Source organism: Hyaena hyaena, unplaced genomic scaffold (genome assembly GCF_003009895.1).
Source record: "Hyaena hyaena isolate Hyena2069 unplaced genomic scaffold, ASM300989v1 scaffold_34, whole genome shotgun sequence".
In the NCBI taxonomy this organism is placed as follows: Eukaryota; Metazoa; Chordata; class Mammalia; order Carnivora; family Hyaenidae; genus Hyaena; species Hyaena hyaena.
Genome location: NW_024080665.1, coordinates 719,247 through 745,027, shown reverse-complemented (window position 1 = coordinate 745,027; position 25,781 = coordinate 719,247). Strand labels below are relative to the sequence as shown.

General features: G+C 39.5%; 1 protein-coding gene across 4 annotated transcripts in view; it reads left to right on the top strand.

The window, feature by feature from the left end:
* C2CD3 (C2 domain containing 3 centriole elongation regulator) overlaps window positions 1-25,781 on the top strand; it is a 129,066-nt gene that overhangs the window by 74,209 nt on the left and 29,076 nt on the right. For all 4 annotated transcript variants that reach the window (XM_039228698.1, XM_039228699.1, XM_039228697.1 and 1 more), the window contains 3 exons: window positions 6,117-6,719; window positions 9,176-9,514; window positions 23,303-23,441. In XM_039228698.1, the coding sequence (XP_039084629.1) occupies window positions 6,117-6,719; window positions 9,176-9,514; window positions 23,303-23,441 (1,081 nt within the window). The remainder of the gene's footprint in view (window positions 1-6,116; window positions 6,720-9,175; window positions 9,515-23,302; window positions 23,442-25,781) is intronic.

The following is a 25,781-nucleotide window of genomic DNA, read 5'->3' as shown; positions in this document are numbered from 1 at the left end:
TCAAGGATTTTGATGACTTCCTGTCTTACATTTAGGTCTTTCATCGATTTTGAATTTATTTTTGTGTCTGATGTAAGAAAGTGGTCCAGGTTCATTTTTCTACCTGTTGCTGTCCAGTTTTCCCAGCATTATTTGCTGAAGAGACTGCCTTTATTCCATTGGATCTTGTTTTCTGCTTTGTCAAAGATTAGTTGGCCATATGTTTGTGAGTCCAGTTCTGGGTTCTCTATTCTGTTTCATGGATCTGAGTGTCTGTTTTTGTGCCAGTGCCATACTGTCTTATGATTGATGATGATTACAGCTTTCTAATACATCTTGAAATCCGAGGTTATGATGCCTCCAGCTTTGGTTTTCTTTTTCAGGATTGCTTTGGCTATTCAGTCATTTCTGGTTCCATACAAATTTTAGGATTGTTTGTTCTAGCTCTGTGAATAATGCTGGTATTGTTTTGATAGGGATTGCATTGAATATGTTGATTGCTCTGGGTAGTATCAACATTTTAGTAATATTTTTTCAATCCATGAGCATGGAATGTCTTTGATTTCTTTGTGTTGTCTTCAGTTTCTTCCATCAGTATTTTACTTTTCACAGTACAGGTTGTTCACCTCTTTGGTTAGGTTTTTTTCCTAGATATCTTATCCTAGGTATTTTTGGTGCAATTATAATTACAATTGTTTTCTTAACTTCTCTTTCTGCTGCTTCATTATTGGTGTATTGAAATACAATAGATTTTGTACAAATTTTTTGTATTTATTCTAGCAGTTTTTTGGTGGAGTCTTTCTGGTTTTCTAATAGATAGTATCATATCATCTACAAATAGTGAAAATTTTACTTCTTCCTTACCAATTTGGATGTGTTTTATTCGTTTTTGTTGTGTACTTGTCATGGCTGGGACTTCCAGTACTATGTTGAAGAAAAGTGGTGAGAATGGACATCCTTGTCTTATTCCTGACCTTAGCGGAAAAGTTCTCAGTTTTTCCCCAGTAAGGATGATGTTAGCTGAGGTTTTTCATAAGTGACCTTTATTATGTTGAATTATGTTCCCTGTAAACGTAGTTTGTTTAGGGTTTATATCATGAATGGATATTGTACTTTATCACATGATTTTTCTGCACCTATTGATACAATCATATGGTTCTTAGCCTTCCTGTTATTGATGTGATATATCACCTTTATTGTTTTGCAAATATTGAACCACCATTGCTAATCAGGAATAAATCCCTCTTGATTGTGGTGAATGATTTTTTTAATGTATTCTTGGATTCGGTTTGCTAGAATTTTTGAAGATTTTGCATCTGTATTCATCAGGGATTTCGCCCTTCAGTTTTCTTTTTTTGTGGTGCCTTTATCTGGTTTTGGCATCAGGGTAATGCTGGCCTCATAGAATGAATTTGGAAGTTTTCCTTCCTCTTCTATTTTTTGGATTAGTTTGAGACAAATATGTATTAACTCTTCTTTAAATGTTTGGTAGAATTCACCTGGAAGCCATCTGGTCCTGGACTTTTGTTTGTTGGGAGTTTTTTTGATTACTGATTGTTTCTTTTTTTTTTTTTTTTTTTATGTTTTATTTATTTATGAGAGAGAGAAAGACCGCATGAGCAAGGGAGGGTCAGAGAGAGAGGGAAACACAGAATTTGAAACAGGCTCCAGGCTCTGAGCTGGCAGTCAGCACAGCGCCCTATGCGGGGCTCGAACCCACGAACTGTGATCATGACCTGAGCTGAAGTCAGACGCTTAACCGACTGAGCCACCCAGGCGCCCTGTCTGATTCAATTTCTTCACTGGTTATCAGTCTCCTCATATTTTCAACTTCTTTCTCAGTTTTGGTCATTTATATGTTTCTAACAATTTATCCATTTCTTCTAGGTTGTCTAATTTATTGGCATATAGTTTTTTATAATATTCCCATAATTGTATTTCTGTGGTTATAGTTGCTATATCTCCTCTCTAATTTGTGATTTTATTTATTTGGGTCCTTTCTCTTTTTTCCTTGATCAGTTTGGCTAGAGGTTTATCAGTTTTGTTGATTTTTTTTCAAAGAACTAGCCCCCAGTTTCATTGTTCTATTGGTTATTTTTTTTCTTTTTTAGTTTCTGTGTCATTTATTTCTTGTCTAAACTTTATTATTTCCTTTTGCTGGTTTTAGATTTTGTCTGTTATTCTTTTTCTAGCTCCTTTAGGTATAAGAATAAGTTGTTTGAGATTTTTTTCTTGCTTCATGAGGTAGCCCTCAGTTGCTATAAGCTTCCCTCTTGGAACTGCTTTTGCTGCATCCCAAAGATTTCAGACCATTGTGTTTTCATTTTCATTTGTTTCCATGTACTTTCTTATTTCTTCTTTTATTTTCTAGTTGACCCCTTCATTGTTTAGTAGCATATTATTTAACCTGCATGTATTAGTACACTTTCTAGATTTTTTCTTGTGATTGACTTCTAGTTTCATAGTTTTGTAGCCAGAAAAGACGCATACTATGATTTCGATCTTCTTGAATTTGTTGAGACTTGTTTTGTGGGCTAATATGTGATCTGTTCTGGAGAATGTTCTCTGTGTACTTGAAAAGAGTGTGTGTTCTGCTGTTTTAGATTGGAATGTTCTGAATATATATGTTAAATCCATCTGTTCCAGTGGGTCATTCAGAGCCACTGTTTCCTTGTTGATTTTCTCTTTAGATAATCTATCCCTTGATGTAGGTAAGGTGTTAAAGTCTGCTAGTATTATTGTATTCCTTATCAATTGTTTCTTTTATGTTTGTTATTAACTGTTTTATGTATTTGAGTCCATAAATATTTTTTTAATGTTTATTTATTTATTTTGAGAGAGAAGGAAAAAGCACACATGAACAGGGGAGAGGCAAAGAGAGAGAGAGAGAGGGAGAGACAGAATCCCAAGCAGTCTCCACACTTAGCACAGAGCCCGACAAAGGGTTCAGTCTCAACAAATTGTGAGATCATGACCTGAACCCTAAATGAAGAGTTGAGTGCTTAACCAACTGAGCCAGCCAGGTGCCTCTGGGTGTGTAAATATTTATAATTGTTATATCTACTTGCTGGATTGTCCCCTTTGTTGTTACATAGTGTCCTTTGTCTCTTGTTACAGTTTGTGTTAAAGTCTATTTTGTCCAATGTAAGTATCGTTATTCTGGCTTCCTTTTGATATCCATTTGCTTTATAGATGTTTCTCTATTCCCTCACTTTCAATCTGCAGGTGTCTTTAGGTTTAATATGAGTCTCGTGTCGGCAGCCTATAGATAGGTCTTGTTGTTTTTTGTTTTTTGTTTTTATCTATTCTGTTACCCTGTGTCTTTTGATTGGAATGTTTACATTCAAGGTAGTTACGATAAATATGTATTTATTGTCATTTTATTATTTGTTTTATGGTTGTTTCTGAAGACTTTCTCTGATCCTATCTTTCTTTCTTTCATGGTTTGCTGAGTTTCTTTAATAATAATATATTTGGCTTTCTTTCTGTTATTCTTTTCTTATTTATTAGTGGTTTTTGATATATGGTCACCATTAGGTTTGCATATAATATTTTCTGCATATAGTAGTCTATATTAAGTTGTTGGTCATTTAAGTTTGAACCTGTTCTTAACTCGTCTCTTCTGCACATTTTAGGTATATGTTGTATATTTTATATCCTTTTATTTTGTGAGTTCTTTGACTGATTTTTTACAGAAATATCCATTTTTACAGCTCTTTTGTTTCCTACCTTTATATTGTTACTTTTGATCTCTCCTTTCCTCAAAGTGTCCCCTTTAATGTGTCTTACAGAGCTGGCTTAGCAGGTATGAACTCCTTTAATTTTAGTTGGGAAACTCTTTATATCTCCCTCTGTTATGAATGATAGCCTTGCTGGATAGAGTATTCTTGGCTGCAGATTTTTCCCCTCAACACTTGAATATATTGTGCCACTCCCTTCTGGCTTAGAAAGTTTCTGCTGAAAAATTCCCTGTTAGCCTCATGGGTTTTTCCTTGTAAGTTATTGTCTTCTTTTGTCTTCACGCTTTTTAATTTTTTTCTTTATCACTATATTTTGCCAGTTTAATTCCAATATGTCTTGGTATGAGTCTGCTTATGTTGATTTTGATGGGAGTTCTCTGTGCCTCCTGGATCTGGATTATCTATTTCCTTCCCCAGATAACAGAAGTTTTCAGCTATTATTTCTTCAAGTAAATTTTCTGTCCCCCCCCACCCCCCCCACCCCCCGCTTCTTCTGGGATTCCTGTAATATGAATGCTACTACATTTGATGGAGTCACTGAGATCCCTAAGTCTGTTCTCACTTTGCATAATTCTTTTTCCTCTCTTCCGTTCAGCTTTATTTCTTTTCATTACTCTGTCTCCTAGGCCATAAATTTGTTCCTTTGCTTCTTGAGATTCTGCTATGTCCTTTGTGTTAAGGTCTCACTCATGTCTTGCACTCTTCTCAAATCCAGTGAGTATTTTTATGATCGTTACTGTAAATTCTCTATGAGGCATGTTATTCATACCTGTCTCGCTTAGATCTCCAGCCATAGCCTTGTCCTCTTCTTTCATTTGGGATAAAGTTCTCTGTCTTCTCATTTTGTCTAACTTTCTGTGTCTGTTTCTGTGTGTTAGGAAGGTCAGCTATATCTCCTGTTCTTGAGGGTCATGGTCTTGTGAAGAAGAGGTCGTACAGTGCCCTGTGGAGTGATGTACTCCTGTTCCCCAGGGCTTGGCTCTAGTAGGAGTGTCTCCAGTAGATGCTGCATGTGCTCTCCTGTTTTGTCCTGGCCACTTTATCCTTCAGGCCAGTTGTCTACAGAGGCTCTCTTTGCCTCTTGTGGGCACTGTTTGGCCCCTGGCGTGAAGGTGGTGTGCATTCTAACTAAGTGTGCTCCGGTCTGTGTGTGGAACGAAACCTGTCACCACTGCCACCCCACAGGAACCCAGGCTCCACAAAACTCTCGCGTCCGGAAACACAGTGTGAGCAGGGGTTTGGGCTAGTCTTCTGGGGCAGGGGGGCCTGTGGCACTGGGACTGAGGCAGGTGTGACTGGGAGGGACAGTTCCACCAGAGCAGGGGGTGTGGGGCTTGGGATAAGCACGTTAGGTAACGAGTGTTGGCACTGCGCTGGTTCCCGCTGGTGACCCTGTGCTTATGCTGAGGGGTGGTGGACGGAAATGACACCAGCCAGCTTCTTGTTCCAGAGGCGTCTCTATGTGCACACTCTGTCTCTGGGACACGCTCTTAAGTGAGTGAATAACGTTCCCACTGTGTGTCCCAGTGTATGTTCCCACACTGTATGTTCCCAGGCTGTTTGCCTGCCTCCTTTCCAAGAGCAGCCCCAGTGCCCTCTGGGCTCTATCAGAGCCAAGCATGCCGACCTTTAAAACTCTGGGCTTTAAGCCCCACTTATTGCAGGAACTCACAAAATTCAGCCCCTCTTGTCTTCCAAGGCAATTGCTATGGGGATTCGTTTTCCCCATGAACTCCCCTGTGTGCTAGTCTCTCTCTCTCCCTTCTATGTGACTATGGCTCCCCATCCCCCCCACCACACGTCAATAGTTTCTTGCCTAAACTATGACCTCACACTACCTATCTTCTTCATTGTGGCCTCTTCTCTCCCTTTAGTTGTGAAGTTTGTTCTGCCAGCCTTCAGATCAATTTCTGGGGTATTTAGGATGATTTGGTACTTATCTAGTTGTATTTATGGGACAGGCAAGCCAGAGTCCACCTACTTCCATCTTCCAACCCCTCCATTTCACATTTTTGTAGTACTTCTTTTTTCAGACTCTTCCAAAACCATTATCTCATTTGATGATTATAACAACTTTGCCTGATATGCAAGATTAGCACTAATTTTCCCATTTGTTAGGTAAGGAAACCTGACTGAGAGAAAATAATGGCTTATCTAGACTGAACTACTAGTTTGGGGATGAGCCTAGAAGAGAACTCAGGTCTTCCAACTCCTAGCCTTTGTTCTTCCATCTGATTGCATTGTCTTTAGTAATTGGGTGAAGTAAACTCCAGTGCTCTGTGGATATATGTTTTCTGTTATATCTTGAGCCAGTGTGATGGTAGCTCTGGAGTAGGAAGTGGAAATATCTTTTTATTCTTAAAACGGTAATTGAAAATCTTATTTTTTTTCCATAAGGGATCACAGGATGGTATCCTATCATTTTACCAGAAGATGGGGCCCTGCTTCATGGTTTGGAGCTCATGCAGAAGATTGTGGGTGGCCTAGAACTTTCAGTTTCCTTCACACATCCTGGAGATAGAGAGCGGGTGTTGGAAGCTGCTGAGCTACTGGGCTGGAGCTTTGAGAATAACCTGAAGAATCTTGTCAGGATGGATGAAGAGGAGCCAGCCACTGTCACCATATCTACCCCAAGACTCTGGCTGCCCATCCATTGTGTGCTTCTTGCTGGCCAAAAGCACATTCATAAGAACATATACTGCTACCTCCGCTACAAATTTTATGATCTTGAAGCCTTCTGGACCCCTCTCAAGAAGCCTAAAGAATCTACAAACAAAAAGCAAGTCATGGTTACTTTCAAGGCATCCAAAAGAGCAGAAGTCAATAGGGGCCCATCAGTCCTTTGGTATTTGAGGGAAGAAAGGTTAGAGATCCAAGTGTGGCGGGCTTATGGCAATGACAGTGTGGAGAGGCCCCATCAGATGGACAGTTGGATTGGCTCAGCCTATGTGGACCTGGCCAGACTTGGGGAGAGGTCAGCAAGGACATTAACTGTCAGTGGTAAGTGAGGGACCAGTCTCAGCTGTTGTGGTTTGAGCACCTGCTCTGTGACAAGCACTATAGGATATACTTTCTAGAATATTGTTCTCAGTCAGTAAGTGTAAAATAAAAATGGGTGAACTTGGGGAACTACCTTAAACCTCATGTATAAGAGCCTATATGATAATCCAGAATGCTCATTCTCTAAATACACTGAAAAACATCCCTGCTAATGAGACTAGGATATCCTCTCTGTCTGGTCAGCATATCTTGAAATCATAAAGAAAATGCACATGGTAGTAAACTTGTTCACAAGGCAGAAAGGAGAAAGGTAACATTTTTCAAGTGGTATTATGTGCTTGATGCTTTCTTTTCAACTTTTGTTGAGTACTTGATACATATACTTGGCCCTGGGAATTCAAAGATGAACAAGAAATAATGAGAGAATAGAGTAGTAAATAAACAATTACAGTGAAGCATAAGAACTATGAAAAGGTATTCTCAGTGGTATTGTGGAGCACAGGACTGCAACATCTCTTCAGTTCAAGGAGGATATCTCAGTGAAAATGACACTTGAACTGAGTTTCAAAGGATTTAGAAATAAGCCAAGAAAAGGGGGAAAATGATATTCTAAACAAGAAAATAGCCTGTGAAGGCACAGAGGCATTAAGCATTCTGACACTTTTTAGGCACATTAAGTAATTTGGTACTGCTGGGTCATAGGCTATATGGGATGGGAGATGATAAGAGATGGAGCTAGCAAAGCAGATGAGTACTGGACATTTTTTCTGAGAGCTATGGAAAGCTGTTCCAGTGGGGTCTGAATAGAAAAGTGACAGTTTTGCAATTTAGAAAAATAAGTCTAGTAACTATAATACAGAATGAATTGGACATGACCAGACTAGATTCTTTATAAACATGATATGTATTCATTGGGACACTCCTTGTAAGGTTAGTGGTTATTTACTTCACTATACAGCTATAGAAACTGAGTCACAACCCTATTTTAGCTCTATTAGCCTTGTGCTCTAACCCTGTTGTTGAAAAAGTAGCCCAAGCTAAATAAGGAGAACTGAGTATCCGGGTGATAATTCCAGATTCTCTGGTTCTCTCTGGACACAGCAGGTGTAATTCTGGCTCTATTGAGCACCTCATTCAATGCCATGTGCCTTGTTTCATCTGGGCAAGCATAGAGTCACTTCAGAGAGGCTGCAGAAAAAGTCTTTGAAGTATGCAAAGCTCACCTGAACTAAAGTTTGTAAGGACAGGCTTTTAACTTCACTCTGCTGAAGAAAGTAGATTTGGAACACTGAATAAAAAAATTTATGGATCAAAAGCACAAATACCTCTTTTTACTGAGTGATACCAAAGGCAGTATTTAACTTTTCGGATTGTCCATTTCTCTCATGCTTCTCCACATCCCTTCAGTCTAAGCTTTTTATCCTCTTGTGAAGGGGCTTTGTACAAGGTGTGGCATTTGATGTATTTGTTGGATGAGTCAGTCAGTCCATCCGGTCATCCTTCCAGCCATACTCCCAAATAAGTGTTAAGTTTCTTGAGGATAAGGATTTAGCTGTGTTGTTTTTGGATGACTCCCCTCCTATTACCCTTACTTTCTCCTTGTGATAATGATGATAATTCAGACACTGCATCAGAAGAAAAGAGGTTACCTAATAACAAAAAACCAGGGCAAGTTCCATCTTGCTGCTTTCTGTGAATCAGATGACTCCATTTTCCTGAATTGAAATGAGTCTAATGAAGCAAACCTTAAGATTCTGAAAGAATTCTTAGTGCCTTCTGCTTTATAATTAAATCTCATTTTAATATCCAGGAAGTCTATAAGTTCAGATCCCTGGGTTTAAATCTGCTGCTTTTTAGAAAAGTCACCTTGGCAGGTTACCTAACCCCTCAGATTCTGGCACATGAAACACTCAACAAATACTAATTCCTCTAATTTTCTTTCTTGTCTCCTTTGCCTCCACCTCCTATTTCCCTTCCAAATGATCTTCAGGGCTACTGCCAGAGCATATTCAGTTGTTGAAACAAGTTAAATTGAGCACGAAGACAGCTTCCTAAAGAGAAGGCCTAAGGACAAGAGCCAGTATGACATGTGGAAGAGAAGACAGGCCACCCCTGCTTTAATAAAAACATCTTCCTTTCAAGAGGCCTCAGAGGTCATTTCAGTCTGCTCGCCCCCAGCACCTGAATCTCTTCCACAGCAGCTCTCCCTGGTAGTCATTTGGTTTGGCTTCAAATCCAAGCTCCCACTGCTTTCCATTAATGGAGATAGTGTGCTGCTGGGGGGAAAGGAAGTAATACTAACTGCATACTTTGTTTTACAAATTGGTTTATTGGGGCGTGTAGGCCTGTCAAAGGAGAGAGGACCACAAGCACTCTCAGTGAGACATCTCCTCCAAGGTTAGAGCGTGTTCTTGGTTTCTGCTTGCTGGGGCTTATTCTCCTCCATTCTCTTGCAGGTGTGTATCCTCTATTTGGGCGAAATGCTTCCAACCTCTCAGGAGCTGCCTTGCGAGTTCATGTGGTTCTTTCCTCTCCTTCCCCACACCCTGGGCCCACTCATGAACTGGATTCTGTGGACTACAGCAGCCACAGTGAGTCTGAGCAGTTCCCCAGAAGGAACGAGGAGATCCATCTCTCTCCATCACCTGGCCACCAGAAGTCTTCTGCCTCTACCCAGGTCCCCTGCAACAACACCACAGGGGAAGTTTGCCCAGCCCAGGAGGGCCCTGCTGAGTTGGATGGAACTTTTGCAGTCAATATTCTGGTAGAAAGAGCCATGCATTTGAGCTTAAAAGGTATGCCCTACTTACTTTTCCATGAATATGTATCTGACACCTCAGGCCATGGTCCTGTCTTCACAGATCTTTCAAATTGTGACAGAATCTGCAAGAACTGTTAACCATCTTAATCAATAATTATATTTCTCAAGCCTATGGGTTTAAGAAACATGAGAGCCTTTCTGAACTTAAGTGGACCTTGCCAGTTTTATTAATTTTTCATATCATTAATTCCCCAGTCCAGAAACCTGTCAGCTTGGATACTTCTCATTTCCTTATCCACTATCAAATCATCAAATCCATTAAATTGTTGTACTATCTGTTAAATTTCTCTTAGGATTCTTTTTTCCTTTCCATTGCTACCAACACAGGCCCTCTTCATTATGTACCTGGGGCAAAGAGTTCTTAACACTGCGTCGCTAACCCCCCCAAAGGCTCCAAGGATAAAAGTCAAGGTTGGTGAACTTGGATAGGAAATAATTACATCTGAATTTTATTACCATGTAACTAAAACTTAACATTTCCTGCAGTTATGAACACAGGCAATAATCGCTTTTAATATTAACATTACCTTTGATGTTGTCAACAGTAGAAATCACCTTGAAATATTTTATCTCGAAACAAAGTCTTCTCCAAATACAGTCCTTGCTTTGCTGTGTTCGAGATACTGAGATTCCATTTGAATCACAAAACTGGGAAATAATTTTTGCTTTTTTACTGACCCACCAAAGCAACCTATTTTTGACAAGTATAATATATAAAAACTGAATTAAGAAAAGCACAAAAAACTTGATTTTTTTTAAAAGAACTGTTTTGTTGTTACCGCATTGAAAGTACAATATTTAAATCTTTAAAATACAAAGATATGATTTATGTTCCATTTTAGGGGGTGGTCCTCATATTGCAAAAAGCGATACAAGGCAATATACATATACTTACAACTTTTCTATTAGACAACAAGTTATATTTTTTAAATATGATTTGACAAGGTAATTTGACAATAATTTATTGAGCATCTCCTTGTATCAAGTTCTATTTTCATTTCTGTACAATAATTATCTCATTTAATCCTTACCACAAGTGCAGTTATGGTGTGAATAGATCACAGTACCTACCTATTTTATAAAGATCAAAAAGATAAAGTGACATGAGTTACACAGTTAATAAGCTCTGAGAGGCTAGGATTTGAGTCCAGCAATGTCTAGATCTGAAGCCCATGTTCTTTCCTGTATACCATTCTGCCATAGATATGGCTGTGTTTGCCAGTTAATCCTGCCTATACTGTGTTTACCAGTCAGTCTAGTCCAGGGTGGGTATGTAATGCATGCCCAGTCCTATGCTTACATTGTAAGAGTGGCAGTTCAATTCAGCAAGTAGTAAATCTCTGCTGGGCCAGTGCCAAGTACAGAGAGGGCAGAGCAAATGACACACAGTTTCTGTCCTCCAAGAGCTGATAACCCTATTAAGAAGATTGGCAACTACACAATTAATGATGTATAAATCAAAATGTTCTAAAGGCCAAAAGAGCACTATAATATATATTGTTTAGAAAGTTTAGAGGGGCACCTGGGTGGCTCAGTCTATTGAATGTCCAACTTCGGCTCAGGTCATGATCTCACAGCTTGTGGGTTCAAGCCCCACGTTGGGCTTTATGCTAACAGCTCAGAGCCTGGAGCCTGCTTTGGATTCTGTGTCTCCCTCTCTTTCTGCCCCTCCCCTGCTCATGGGCACATGCGCACATATGCACTCTCTCAAAAATAAATAAAATTTTTTTATTTCTAAACTAATAAAAATTAGTTTAGAAACCGAGAGATGAGATATGTCTAAGAAATCAGGAGAACTTTTTAGAATGAATAGGATTTCAGAAAAGTGAGGATAAAACTCTAGGTAGATATTTCAGCTTAAGCAAAGGTATTAAAGTAGGAAAGTATATGTGCTGGGCTTGCTTAAAGAGGGCATGGGGGATCATGTTAGCACTTGATCCTCTCTGGCTGGATCTTCTTTTGGCTAGTCATTGCAGGGGAGTTATGGGAATCATGAAGAAATAGATAAGAAAATTGCTAAGCAGCAGTAAGTGTTCCACTAAGACTAATTGACATGATTTTAGAGTGATCATGGGGGCGTCTGGGTGGCTCAATTGGTTGAGTGTCTGACTTCAGCTCAGGTCATGATCTCACAGTTCGTTGGTTCAAGCCCCATGTCAGGCTCTGTGCTGACAGCTCAGAGCCTGGAGCCTGTCTTCAGATTCTATGTCTCCCTCTTTCTCTGACCCTCCCCTCATCATGCTGTCAATCTATCTCTCTCAAAAATAAATAAAACATTAAAAAAAAAAATAGAGTGATCATGGATGACACAATCATGATTTTCTTCCAGCAGTGCTTGGCTTCTGTTGTGTTCCTATCACAACAAACAGCAAGCCATTCCCTGGGCCTTTGTTCACACACCTTTCTCAGCCTGAATTGCTTTCTCCCCTTCCCCAGCTACCAAGTTCCAGCTGGTATCCTGCTCTTCTCCACATTCATCCTGTTCCAACCATGCTGCCCCCCCCAGCCTTTGCTTTTTCTGGAATATAGACAAACTCCTGCTTGGAGGCCTTTGGATCTGATGTTCCTCTTCTTAGAATATTCTTAACTCCCAGCATGTCTTCATTGAAATAACTTTGTCTCAGAAGGCGTTCCCTGACCACCCATCTAAAATTGTAGTCCCTCCCTAACATTGTCTATCCCTCCTCCCTGCTTTATTTTTGTCTACAGCCTTTACAAATGTATTTTTTCTTTTCTGTCTTTTCTAGAAGATTATGAGTACTACAGAAATAGAGATTTTTGTTTGTTTTGTTTATGCTAAATCGCCAACACCGAAAACTGCATCTGACACATAAGCAGCAGTAAGTATTTGTTAAATGAGGAAGTAGGTGAATCTCAGGTCTTGGTCAAATGCCCTGTTCTTAATCCCTTCTCTGATTTCCTACTTTGCCTCTCCTGCAGCAAAGTTGCTTATAGGGACTTTAACAGAGGATAAGTCACAGGATTAATAGATTTATCCCACAATTACTTATAAAGTTCCACTGTGTCCAATACAGGGTATAGGATCATAGCCTCTTACAAAGAAAATTTGTCACCTTTGATCTATTCTCAGTGCCATGTTGTTTGTTCAGGCCTCAGAAACTTGGACTATTGGGACAGCCCTCTTCATGGTTGCTGCTTCCAGTATTCTCTTTCAGTATCTTTTTCATTCTGCTGTTGAGGTTATATGTCTTGTCAACAAATATGACCTTTCTCAATTTAAAATACTTTGTTGGCTTTATATCTCTTACACTCTCAGTGACATAGCACACAAAGTGCCACCCATGTGGCCTAATCAGTCTTTCCAGCTTCCTCTTTCACCATTTCTTATAGTCAACAATTTGGTTTTTCCCAGTGCCCCATTTGACCATGCTCTTTTCTCTTCCTAGAATGCCTTTTTTTGTCTCCTTTACTCCTCATCCTTCTGGAATAGACTAAAGTGACACCAACACTTTGAAGCCTACTAACTACTTCTCTTAGCACAAAACCTTCCTCTAAATTTCCCAGATTCACCCATACCACCAACCCCACTCCCAGTTTTCCTTCTTCATATCATATGTCAGTCCACACTGAAAATGTCTATAAATATGCCTCTCCACTAGCTGTCTGTTCTTTGGGATAGGGACTGTGTGTTTATTTCTGTATCCCAGCACCCTGATCTTCACGATGTAGCTAAGCAAATGTAATAATGTCCTCATTTGTGAATATGATACTTAACACCTCCCAACATTTTTGGCATGAATTAAAAATCTATAAATCACTTGTTATTTGGTCTCTCTCTGTTTATCCAGGGCAGAGCACTCTTCAGGGTGGATATCTGACTTTCAGAGGTCTCTGTTGTCTCGTGATTCCACCCTCAGTAACAGACCCATATATTTTTTTTTTCTCTTATACTTTATTGTCCAGTTGGTTTCCATATAATACCCAGTGCTCATCCCAACAAGTGCCCCCCTCCATGCCCATCAACCCCCTTCACCTCTTCCCTATCCCCATCAGTCCTCAGTTTGTTCTCAGTATTCAAAAGTCTCTCATGGTTTGCTCCCTCCCTCTCCCCAACTATTTTTCCCCTTCCTCTGCCCCATGGTCCTCTGTTAAGTTTCTCGTGTTCCACATATGAGTGAAAACATATGGTGTCTGTCCTTCTCTGCCTTATTTCACTTAGCATAACAACCTCGAGTTCCATCCACGTTGCTACACATGGCCAGATTTCATTCTTTCTCATTGCCGTGTAATATTCCATTGTATATACAGACCACATCTTGATCCATTTGTCAGTTGGTGGACATTTAGGCTCTTTCCATGATTTAGCTATTGTTGAAAGTGCTGCTATGAACACTGGGGTACATGTGCCCCTATGCATCAGCACTCCTGTATCACTTGGGTAAATTCCTAGCAGTGCTATTGCTGGGTCAAAGGAGAGTTCTATTGTTAATTTTTTGCAGAACCTCCACACTGTTTTCCAGAGGGGCTGCACCAGTTTCTATTCTCACCAGCAGTGTAGGAGGGTGCCCGTTTCTCCACATCCTCGTCAGCATCTATAGTCTCCTGATTTGTTCATTTTAACCACTCTGACCAGCGTGAGGTGGTATCTCAGTGTGGTTTTGATCTGCATTTCCCTGATGATGAGTGATGCTGAGCATCATTTCATGTCCTGTTGGCTATCTGGATGTCGTCTTTGGAGAAGTGTCTGTTCATATCTTCTGCCCATTTCTTCACTGGATTATTTGTTTTTTGGGTGTGGAGTTTGGTGAGTTCCTTATAGATTTTGGATATTAGCCCTTTATCTGATATGTCATTTGCAACTATCTTTTCCCATTCAGTTGTTGCCTATTAGTTTTATTGATTGTTTCCTTTGCCGTGCAGAAGCTTTTTATCTTGATGAGGTCCCAATAGTTCATTTTTCTCTCGATTCCCTTGACTTTGGGGATGTGTCAAGTAAGAAATTGCTGCGGTTGAGGTCAAGGAAGTTGTTTCCTGCTTTTTCCTTTAGGGTTTTGATGATTTCCCGTCTCACATTCAGGTACTTCACCCATTTTGAGTTTATTTATGTGTCTGGTGTAAGAAAGTGGTCTCGTTTCATTCTTTTGCATGTTGCTGTCCAGTTTTCCCAGCACCATCTGTTAAAGAGGCTGTCTTTTTTCCACTGGATACTCTTTCTTGCTTTGCCAAAGATTAATTGGCCATACATTTGTGGGCCCAATTCTGGGTTCTTTGTTGTATTCCAATGGTCTATGTGTCTGTTTTTGTGCCAGTATCCTACGGTCTTGATGATTACAGCTTTGTAGTAGAGGCTAAAGTCTGGGATTGTGATGCATCCTGTTTTGGTTTTCTTCTTCAATATTACTTTGGCTATTTGGGGTCTTTTGTGGTTCACACAAATTTTATGATTGTTTGTTCTAGCTTTGAGAAGAATGCTGGTGCAATTTTGATTGGGATTGCATTGAATGTGTACATTGCTTTGGGTAACAATGGCATTTTAACTATTTATCCATTCAATCCATGAGCATGGAATGTTTTTCCATTTCTTTGTGTCTCCTTCAGTTTATTTCTTAAGTTTTCTATAGTTTTCATCATACAGATCTTTTACATCCTTGATTAAGTTTATTCCTAGGTATTTTATGGTTTTTTGTGCAATTGTGAATGGGATCAGGTTCTTGATTTCTCTTTCTGTTGCTGCATGGTTGGTGTATAAAAATGCAACCAATATCTGTACGTTGATTTTGTACACTGCGACTTTGCTGAATTCATGGATCAGTTCTGGTAGGCTTCTGGTGGAGTCTGTCGGGTTTCCCATGTAGAGTATCATGTCATATGCAAAAAGGAAAGTTTGACTTCATCTTTGCCCATTCTGATGCCTTTTATTTCCTTTCAGACATTGTTGTCTGATTGCTGATGCTAGGAGATCCAGCACTGTGTTAAACAACAGTGGTGAGAGTGGACATCCCTGTCGTGTTCCTGATCTCAGGGGGAAAGCTCTCAGTTTTTCCCCATTGACGATGATATTAGCTGTGGACTTTCATAAATGGTTTTTATGATGTTTAAGTAAGTTCCTTCTATCCTGATTTTCTCAAGGGTCAATATTAAGAAAGGATGCTATATTTGTCAAATGGTTTTTCTTCATCTATCCACAGGATTATATGGTTTTTATCTTTTCTTTTGTTCATGTGATGTATCACATTGATTGATTTGCAAATATTGAACCAGCCCTGTAACCCAGGAATGATCATGGTGGATAATTCTTTTTATATGCTGTTGAATTCAACTTGGTAGTATCTTGTTGAGGATTTTTGCATCCATGTTCATCAACGATATTGGCATGTAGTTCTCTTTTTTTGCTGGGTCTCTGTCTGGTTTGAGAATCAAAGTGATGCTGGCTTTGTAGAATGAGTCCAGAAGTTTTCCTTCCATTTCTATTTTTTGGAATAGCTTGAGAAGAATGGGTATTAACTTTGATTTAAATGTCTGGTAGAATTCCCCAGGGAAGCCATCTGGTTTAGGGCTCTTATTTGTTGGGAGTTTTTTGATAACTGATTCAATTTCTTCACTAGTTATGGGTCTGTTCAGATTTTCTCTCTCTTCGCATTTGAATTTTGGTAGTGCGTGTGTGTTTAGGAATTTGTCCATTTCTTCTTGGTTGTCTGGTTTGTTGGCATATAATTTTTCATAGTATTCCCTGATAATTGCTTGTATTTCTGAGGGATTCGTCGTAATAAATCCATTTTCATTCGTGATTTTGTCTGTTTGGGTGCTCTCTCTTTTCTTTTTGAGAAGCCTGTCTAGAGGTTTATCAATTTTGTTTATTTTTTCAAAAAACCAACTCTTGGGTTCATTGATCTATTCAATTGTTTTTTTGGATTCTATATTATTTATTTCTGCCCTGATCTTTATTATTTCTCTCCTGCTAGGCTTGGGGTGTTCTTGCTGCTCTGCCTCTAGTTCCTTTAGGTATGCTATTAGATTTTGTATTTGTGCTTTTTCTAGTTTCTTAAAATAGGCTTGGATTGCAATGTGTTTTCCTCTTAGGACTGCCTTTGCTGCATCCGAAGGAGTTTGGGTTGTTGTATTTTCATTTTGACTTGTTTCCATATATTTTTAAATTTCTTCTCAAATTGCCTGATGTGTGTATTCATTCTTCAGTAGGGTGTTCTGTAACCTCCATGTTTTTGGAGGTTTTCCAGACTTTTTCCTGTGATGGATTTCAAGTTTCATAGCATTGTGATCTGAAAGTGTGCATGGTATGATCTCAATTCTTTTATATTTATTGAGGGCTGCTTTATGTGATCTGTCTTGGAGAATGTACCATGTGCACTCGAGAAGAAAGTGAATTCCATAGCTTCAGGATGTAGAGTTCTAAATATATCTGTCAAATCCATCTGGTCCAGTGTGTCGTTCAGGTCCATTGTTTCCTTAGTGATTTTCTGCCTAGTTGATCTGTCCATTGCTGTAAGTGTAGTATTAAAGTCCTCTGCAATTACCACATTCTTATTTACAAGATTGTTTTTGTTTGTGATTGTTTTGTGTATTTCAGTGCTTCCGAGTTCTGTGCATAGACGTTTATAATTGTTAGCTCTTCTTGATGGATAGACCCTGTAATTATTATATAATGCCCTTCTTCATCTCTTGTTACTGCCTTTACTTTAAAGTCCAGGTTGTCCGATTTAAATATGGCTACTCCAGCTTTCTTTTGACTTCCAGTAGCATGATAGATATTTCTCCATCCTTTTACTTTCAATCTGAAGGTGTCCTCCAGTCTAAAATGAGTCTCTTGAAGACAGTAAATAGATGGATCTTGCTTTTTTTTAAATCCATTCTAATACCCTATGTCTTTTGATTGCAGCATTTAGTCTATTTACATTCAGTGTTATTATTGAAAAAGATGGGTTTAGAGTCAATTGTGTTCTCTGTAGGATTCATGCTTGTAGTGGTGTCTCTGGTAATTTGTGTTCCTTGCAACATTTCCCTCATAGAGTCCCTTTATGATTTCTTATAGGATTGGTTTAGTAGTAATGAATTCCTTCAATCTTTGTTTGTTTGGGAAAACCTTTATCTCTCCTTCTATTCTGATAGAATAGGCTTTGTCCAAGATAAAGGATTCTTGGCTGCATATTTTTTCTGTTCATCACATTGAAGATTTCCTGCCATTCCTTTCTGGCCTGCCACGTTTCAGTAGATAGGTCTGCAACCACCCTGATATGTCTCCCTTTGTATGTTAGGGCCGTTTTATCCCTAGCTGTTTTCAGAATTCTCTCTTTATCCTTATATTTTGCCAGTTTCACTATATGTCATGCAGAAGATCGATTCAAGTTACATCTGAGGGGAGTTCTCTGTGCCTCTTGGATTTCAATGTCTGTTTCCTTCCCCAGATTGGGGAAGTTCTCAGCTATATTTTGTTCAAGCACCCCTTTAGTGCCTTTCTCTTTCTTCTGGAATTCCTGTGATACGGATATTGTTCCATTTGATTATATCACTCAGTTCTCAAATTCTCCTTTTGTGCTCCTGGATGAATTTATCTCTCTCTTTCTCAGATTCTTTTTTTTTTTTCTATAATTGTGTCTTCTAATTCACCTATTCTCCTCTCTGCCTCTTCAATCCATGCAGTGGCCGCTTCCATTTTATCATGCTCCTCATTTATAGCATTTTTTAATTCATCAGGACTATTTTTAAGGTCCATAATCTTTGTAGCAGTACTGTCTCTGTTGTCTTCTATGCCTTTTTTCAAGCCCAGTGATAATTTTATGACTGCTGTTCTAAAGTCTTGGTCAGTTATGTTGCTTATATCTGCTATGACCAATTCTTTAGTTGTCACTTCTTCCTGGAATTTCTTTTGAAGAGATTTCTTCTGTTTCATCATTTTGGCTAGTTTTCTGTCTCTTGTATGTTGTTGGGGTTTTTTTTTTTTTTTAATGTTTTTTATTTCTGAGAGAGAGAGAGAGATTGAGAGAGAGAGAGAGAGAGACAACATGAGCAGAGGAGAGTCAGAGAGGGGAGGAGACACACAATCTGAAGCAGGCTCCAGGCTCTGAGCTGGCTGTCAGCACAGAGCCTGACACAGGACTCAAACCCATGAACTGTGAGATCATGACCTGAGCTGAAGTCAGACACTTAACCAACTGAGCCACCCAGGCGCCCCTGTCTCTTGTACGTTTTAGAAGCTTGTTATGCGCTCTGCATCTGCCAGTACTGCTATATTAAAGGAGGCTCTTAGACTGTCCAAGACTTGTCCGTTCAGGAAGTGTTGTTTAAATGGTGTCCCTTAGTCTCTCTTTTTGTGACTTTGTATATTTTATTTCCCTACTCATAGTGATATTTGGGAGTCTCCACCATGTGTACTTTGGCTTGTTTCTTGAGGTAGCCTGTGAGGAACTGGTTCATGCATTGATGAAGCTGAGAAGTCACAAGATCTCCCATCTATAAACTGAATATCTAGGGAAGCTGGTGGTATAATTCAGTCTGAATCTGGGTCTGAGAACCAAGACATGATCATTTAAATCTCAGTCCAAGAACTAGAGATGAGATGAGTTTTTCTCCTGATGCAGGCAAGCAGGAGCTAAATAAAACAGACCCATATATTCTTTCTTCCCACAAAGTTTATGTGTCAGTCAGCCACTGTGTTTGGTCCCGAGAATACAGACCTGCCCATCATCTCTCTGAAATGTGCCTTCCAGATGATGATGTAATAGAGTTCTGTAATGGGAGTCAGAGGACTGGGTTCTGGCCTTAGCTAAGCCATTAACTTGCTTTGTGACTTTGAGCAAATATATTTCCCTTCTCAGCCATGAAATGTGATGGTCATACATGTTCATCTCTAAGATTCTCTTCAGCTCTTATCATCTAAAAACATCAAGCTGAGGGCAACTCATGACATACTCTCTGATTCAGCTATAATTTGCCATGCTTTTGTGAAAATCATTTTGCATGCAAGGCTACATGCAGAAGGTTCACAAACAGCCCTGAATTAGCCTCAGTAGAGCTTAAATATAAAGCAACTTTGAACTTTCCGTGGTCCCCACTATGGTCCTGGTTCTGAAAATAAAAGACCTTCCTTTTTTCTTTTTCTTTCTTTCTTTCTTTTTTTTTTTTCTTTTAGAAGGGGGCATTCATGCAAGCAGGGGAGAGGGGCAGAAGTTGGGAGGGAGACAGAATCTTAAGCTGAGCATGGAACCCAGTGCAGGGCTCAATCCCACAACCATCAGATCATGAACCAAGCCAAAATCAAGAGTTGGATGCACAACTGACTGAGCCACCCAGATGCCTCTAAAAGAGCTTATTGAATACTTTTGTTAAAGAAAGCTCTGAAGACACTTTCTTTGTGAATCAGCTTCAGTACTCTTCAGATTCTTTTACTAGACAAACAGGTGTCTCTAGCCCAGTTTTAGAAATAAGGCACTGAGGAACAGAGAGGTAAAATTATTTGGGGTAATTTAAGTTATACTCAGTAGAAACCAAAATGATCTACAGTGTCATCAGCCTTTAGAGGCTCTCTTAATCTATCAGGCAGGGTTAGGGGCCCCTCTGGGTTCCCACAGCTCCCTGCACTGTTGGTATAGTCTTTCTCTTGTTTTGTTTGTTTGTGTCTGTCTCTTCCAGATCAGGAATCAAACCTGACTCATCTAGGCACATGTGACAGAGTGGAAGTGTCAGTTAACAATGGCTTAATGGAACTGGACTGAGTCTTTGTTAATATCTAAATTTGTGCATCACTTGAGGGAAAAATTTCCATCCATTCATTCCAGGCCACAGGGGGAACTCTTAACCACACAGAGTTAATTAGAACTATTACAATGACAAACCACTGGAGTAGGAGCCTGGAAACCTGCCTGGGTCTTCCAAATGCTAGTTAACCAGGTGTATGATGAGCAAGTCACTTTACCTTTCTGTTCCCTTGTTGCCTTATTTGTGAAATAGGGATAGAGGCACCTATTTTGTGTGATTTTCAGGTATGTTATGAGCATAGGTTTGGTATATGAGAAAGGTTTGTAAACTATAAGGTGTTATCCAAATATAAGGGGTTGTTATTTTAATCTTTTTGAAACTATTAAATCTTTCTTGATGCATATATTTACATGAAACACAGGAAATCTAGTGAAAATGGTAAAATTGGTTCATCTCAAGTCCCCTTAACTGCTCTTGATGTGTATCACAACCTGTGGGAGGTATAGTGCCTTTCTTCTGGGCTGCCTCCAAAAAAGTGTTTCAGAACTTGACCTTTTCTAGAAATGTAAACAAGCCCACCTGAATTTCCACCCATGAGGAGAGAGCCAAGGATACCTGATAGACCTGCTTTCTCAAGCTAATTTGTCACCTGCTCTTTGGCTGAAAGGAGTATTTCTATTTAAGATTAAGGAACAATTTTCTTCCAAAATCAAAACAGTAGTTTTATTTCAAGGCCTTTAGCAAATAAACCATTTTCAAAAATAACAGACCTTTAAAAAGGGTGGGGTGGGATAGGTGGTATGAGAGCATTCTGAGCAGTACTAATAGACATTTGGAATCACAGTTTTATTGTGAGAAGTATTTGGGGAGTACATGTTCCAGATGAGAAAACTAACACCCAGAGAGCCAGAATGAAGTGCCCAACCTGTCATGGTAAATCAGTGGCAGAGTACACAGAAACCTAGGGTCCTGCCTCTCAGAACCATAATTGGCCCTCTCTGCTGATCTCTCAGAGCTTTCCTGAGCAGATGTTGTTGTCCCCTGATGGTGCATGCATGCTGCAAGCAGACAAGGCAGCTTCTCTTTCTCCAACCCTGGCAACCATCTGTAGATAGAGGTAGAGGTGAGACTGCAAACCTTTAAGAAGGGCCTTTGGGTTCTTTCCGTGCATTCAGGGAACGCTCAGTTAAGTGAGAGAAACATAGACACAGATTATTACAGAATGCTATGGGAACTGCCAACAAAGGCAGATTATCTCTCCCTCACTGTGAGGATTTATGACATTTTATTGGAAGAAATCAGTTGAGAAGCTTAAAACCTTCTCAGGAAAGAAGGAGAAAGAGAGAGCAGCTGTGTCAGGAAGTGTTCAGTTGTAGGAAACAACTCACTGCAGCCATTCTACATTGTTGGATGCTGGGTGCCCTGTGGTAGTAGTGATGATGTGAGTTTTTTGTGCCTCTGGATCGTGTAAATTATAAGACACACTTCTTTCTCCTTTTTTCTTCATCTGTAATCCTGAGATTCATAGCATTTTAGAACTGAAAGCAATCTTGTGGAATATATTGACTCTATATTATATAGAGTCTCAATTATTCAGCACTGTCCAAAAGAACTCTGTACTGTGATGGAGATGTTCAGTATCTGTACCGCTCAGTATGGTGGCCACTGGCCACGTGTGGCAATTGAGTGCTTGAAATGTGGCCAGTGCACTAAGAAACTGAATTTTTCATTTCTTTATTTTCATTAATTTAAAGTTCAATAGCCACTTGTGGCTAGTGGTTATCTTGTTAGCTCAGTTACAGACTATCTAATATCATCAACCATCCTCATTTTCCATTGTTTTTTTTTTCATATATAAAATAAAATTTTTAAGGTTATATTTTCTAACTTAAATTGTTAGAATTGTTAAATTCCTCAACAAACAACTGTATTTCTTTGAATAGCAATTTAGGCAAGTAAGTTTACACAGCATATTGAGATCTTCTATGAAAAGTCTGCCCCCTACGTATCACAGCTGTTAAGGTTGACTTTGTAATGAATATAATTCAGGACATTCATCCTCCTTGTGTGGACCTCACATCCCTTACCAACATTTGTCAGCTTCTGTAAAACAGAGAAATACACAGAAATGATCTTTTGGGTAAACGGAGATGACTGAAGAAAAACTTCTGCTCTAGGTCCTCATAAGAGCTGGAACACAGCCTGTCAAAATGTGAAAAATACACATCCTCATTTCTGTGTTTGGGTTTTGAATGTAAATGACGGGCCTTAAAGCCTTCACGTTGCCTCCTTACAGTCCCCTTGTTTAAATTTACCCTCATATGCTGTTATTCTCCTAGAAAGGAGGAAAAGAAAACCATTTTACTTTGTCTTACGAGAGAATAAATGACTGAGTGTCCCACATTGGAAACCTGATCTTGTAAGAATTAACACCAGCACAGTTCTCAATGTTTTACATTTCTTAACTCTAGTAGAGGCAATAAAGAAAATGGCTAATCTCTCTGTACCCCAGTTTTTTTCATCTATATCATAATAAAACCTACCTGTGAAGTTAAAAAGTTTAAATGAGCTAATACATGTATAGTACTTAGAACAGTACCAGGCACATAATAAGTAGTTTATAAGTTAGTTACCTAATATTATCTTTAATCCTTGTAACAATTTAGGCGGTGTAAGTATCATATGACCCATTTGAGGAAGCTGTGGCCTGGATCGGCCATGACCAATCACACAGAATGTATATGGCAGAGCTGATCATCATCTGACTATTAAGTCTGGGGCTTTTGGCAGTTCTACTTTTTCCTCTCAATCCAGTATTTTCCATCATCCCACAAAGTATTAAGTTGATAGGAGATGTCATTCCTCACTGGGGATTATTTATGAACTGAGCCTTGTGCCTTGAGCCTTGTTCCTAACAGTTTGAGTAGCAGAAAGGATACTGGCAACACTTCAGATACAGGGAATAACTCAAGCAAGACCCAAAGGTAGGAGAGGGCTAGGAATGATCCTGCTTACACCTGTATAATGGGAGGCTTCCAGCACATTCTTTCTAGCACCCTAAAGTCAGTCATTCTCTTGTGTTCCATTTCAGGGATCCCCTTGACGGAGCGGAAAGTATTGATACCCAGTTGCTGTGTATCCTTTGCAACAGCTGATGAACCATCTCCTATATTCACCCACGTGGTTGAAAACACAGATTCCCCCATCTGGAATTTTCAACAGCAGTCAAAGTTTGTATTTTATGATATTCCATCAGTCTTCTAGAATCTGCTTTTTGTTTTAAGAGACACAAACAATATTGAGCAGACTGGGAAAATGATTTTATCAAGCAGTTATTTAATCCTGGTGCTTATTAATTCACAGCTAGTAACAGTTTAAAGGCTTTACTGCAGTAGGTTTTCTTTTACTCTTTCTGAGCTCTTTTGAGCTCAGTACAACTAAAAAATTATTCAGTGAAGACCTCTTAGATGCCCCACTTCATTCTAGGGACTGGGAATGAAAGATGGTTGAGACAGCCCCTGTTATTGAGGTGTTCGTGGTCTACCTGGGAAAATACACAATAGAATGTGGCAAGTGCTGTAAAAGTAGTAAAAAATAATTCTCATGCATCTCAGAAAGATTATTAGACCAAAGTAGAAGTTCAGGGAAGGCTTCTTAATATAATTCAGTTGAGTATTGAAGAATGTACACCATTTATTTAGGTGAAGAAGGCAGAGCAAACCAGTCTCAGGAAAGACTATAGATTATGTATCCTTGAAAAAGATTTCTGGTGCAGTAGAAAGAGCCTGGGCTTTGCACCTAGAGAGACATGGCAACCAACCCCATCTCTGTCATTTATTAGCTGTATGGACAAATTACATTATATCTCTGAGCCTCAGATTCCTCATCTATAAAGTGGGGTTAATTTTTACAGAGTTACTGTGAGGTCCAAATTAGATGACATTTAGGAAAATGACCTCACAGTACATAGCAAGCACTCAACAAATGTTAGATCTCTTTTGGAAGGCTCAGAAGAATTGGAGGTGGAGTCCTGTGAGTCCTCTTGGTGTGTGGCTCAGAGGTAAGGGGCTGACATACAGGCCCGGTGCTGCAATGCAAGGCGCAGCCTCCCTTTTTATCTGTCACCTGTGTCATCATCATTAAAATTGTGAGTTCTAGTGTAACTACTGTTACTATTGTCTTTATACTGCATCACCTTTATAAAGTTTCTTTCTTGTCCACCGGCAGTAGTCACACCGTATGGTATCTGATCTGCTATTTTCTCATAGTATTTACACACCTAATTGATCCTCAGCACTTGTTCACATGTTCAGTGTTTTGAAATTTAAGAGGCTGACCTGAGTTAGGAGCTATCTATGGTGAGCTACTGGAAATTACAGAAATTCTGGCCCTAATGGCCAGGTACTTCATCTAAAATATCAAATCTGCCTTAAAAGGCAGCAGGCCAGAGGACTAAGCTTCTAAGTGAAGATGCTTTATTCATTCAGAAATTAACTTGATGAAGTGACATTGACAGACTCCTAATTTCATTCCCTCACTTTATTTTTTGTTAACTTTTTTTTTTAAGTTTTATTTATTTTGTGTGTGTGAGAGAGCGAACACAAGTTGGGGAGGGGCAGAGAGAGAGGGAGAGAGAGAATCCCAAGCAGGCTCTGCGGTCTCAGCAAAGAGCTCAACACAGGGCTGGAACCCACAAACTATGAAATCAAGAGGCAGTTGCTTACCTGACTAAGCCACCCAGGCACCCCCATCACCTCACTTTAAAGTTAAGACTGTGGACCAGGGAGGTTACATAGTCTGTTGGAAGCAGAGGAAATCTTAGAAGAAAAATGAATAATGGTGCTGTTTACAGTTGCTTTATCACAAAATTGTTTCACTGATGCTCCTAGTAACCTTGTAGGTAGAAAATAATTTTCCCATTTAACAGGTAGGAAAACCAGGGCTCAAAAAGTCTGAGTTTCCAGGGCCACTCAAGTGATAATAGTAGAGCTGGAATTCAGAGGTAGATATTTTGACCATGAGCTAGACTACAGATTTTTGACATAGTATTTACTTCACTTTATCACAGTGTCTTTCATTGGTCTTAAAGTGGGCTCACTTCAGTTCCCCCATGGTGTCTAGGGAAGGAAAGTAAGTCTCTTGGTTTTCCCTGGATCTCCTGGAACAATGGTACCTGGTTTTGAATTTTCCAAATCTTTGTAATTTAAAATTATATAAGTTACTTCATATAAAATGTATTAGAGGTACTCACTGAAATCCACATCAACTTCTTTATCTTGTATGAAAATTGGGCACTCTCTTATTCTGTATACTTTGGCTTTGGAGTCAAGCAAACTAGGGTTTAAATCCCAGTCCTGCCGCTCATGGACTCTCATGTGACCATGAGCAAATCACTTGACCTCTCTGAGCCCATCTTTATCACCTGTAAAGCAGGGATAATAATGCCAATGTCTAGGTTTTTGTGCAGATTACATGTACACGAAGCATTAGGCACCATGCCTGGCCTGGGGTGGGTACTCAATAGATGTTCTTTTTCCCCTCCTCCTCCCTTCTTACCATTCCCATGTCCA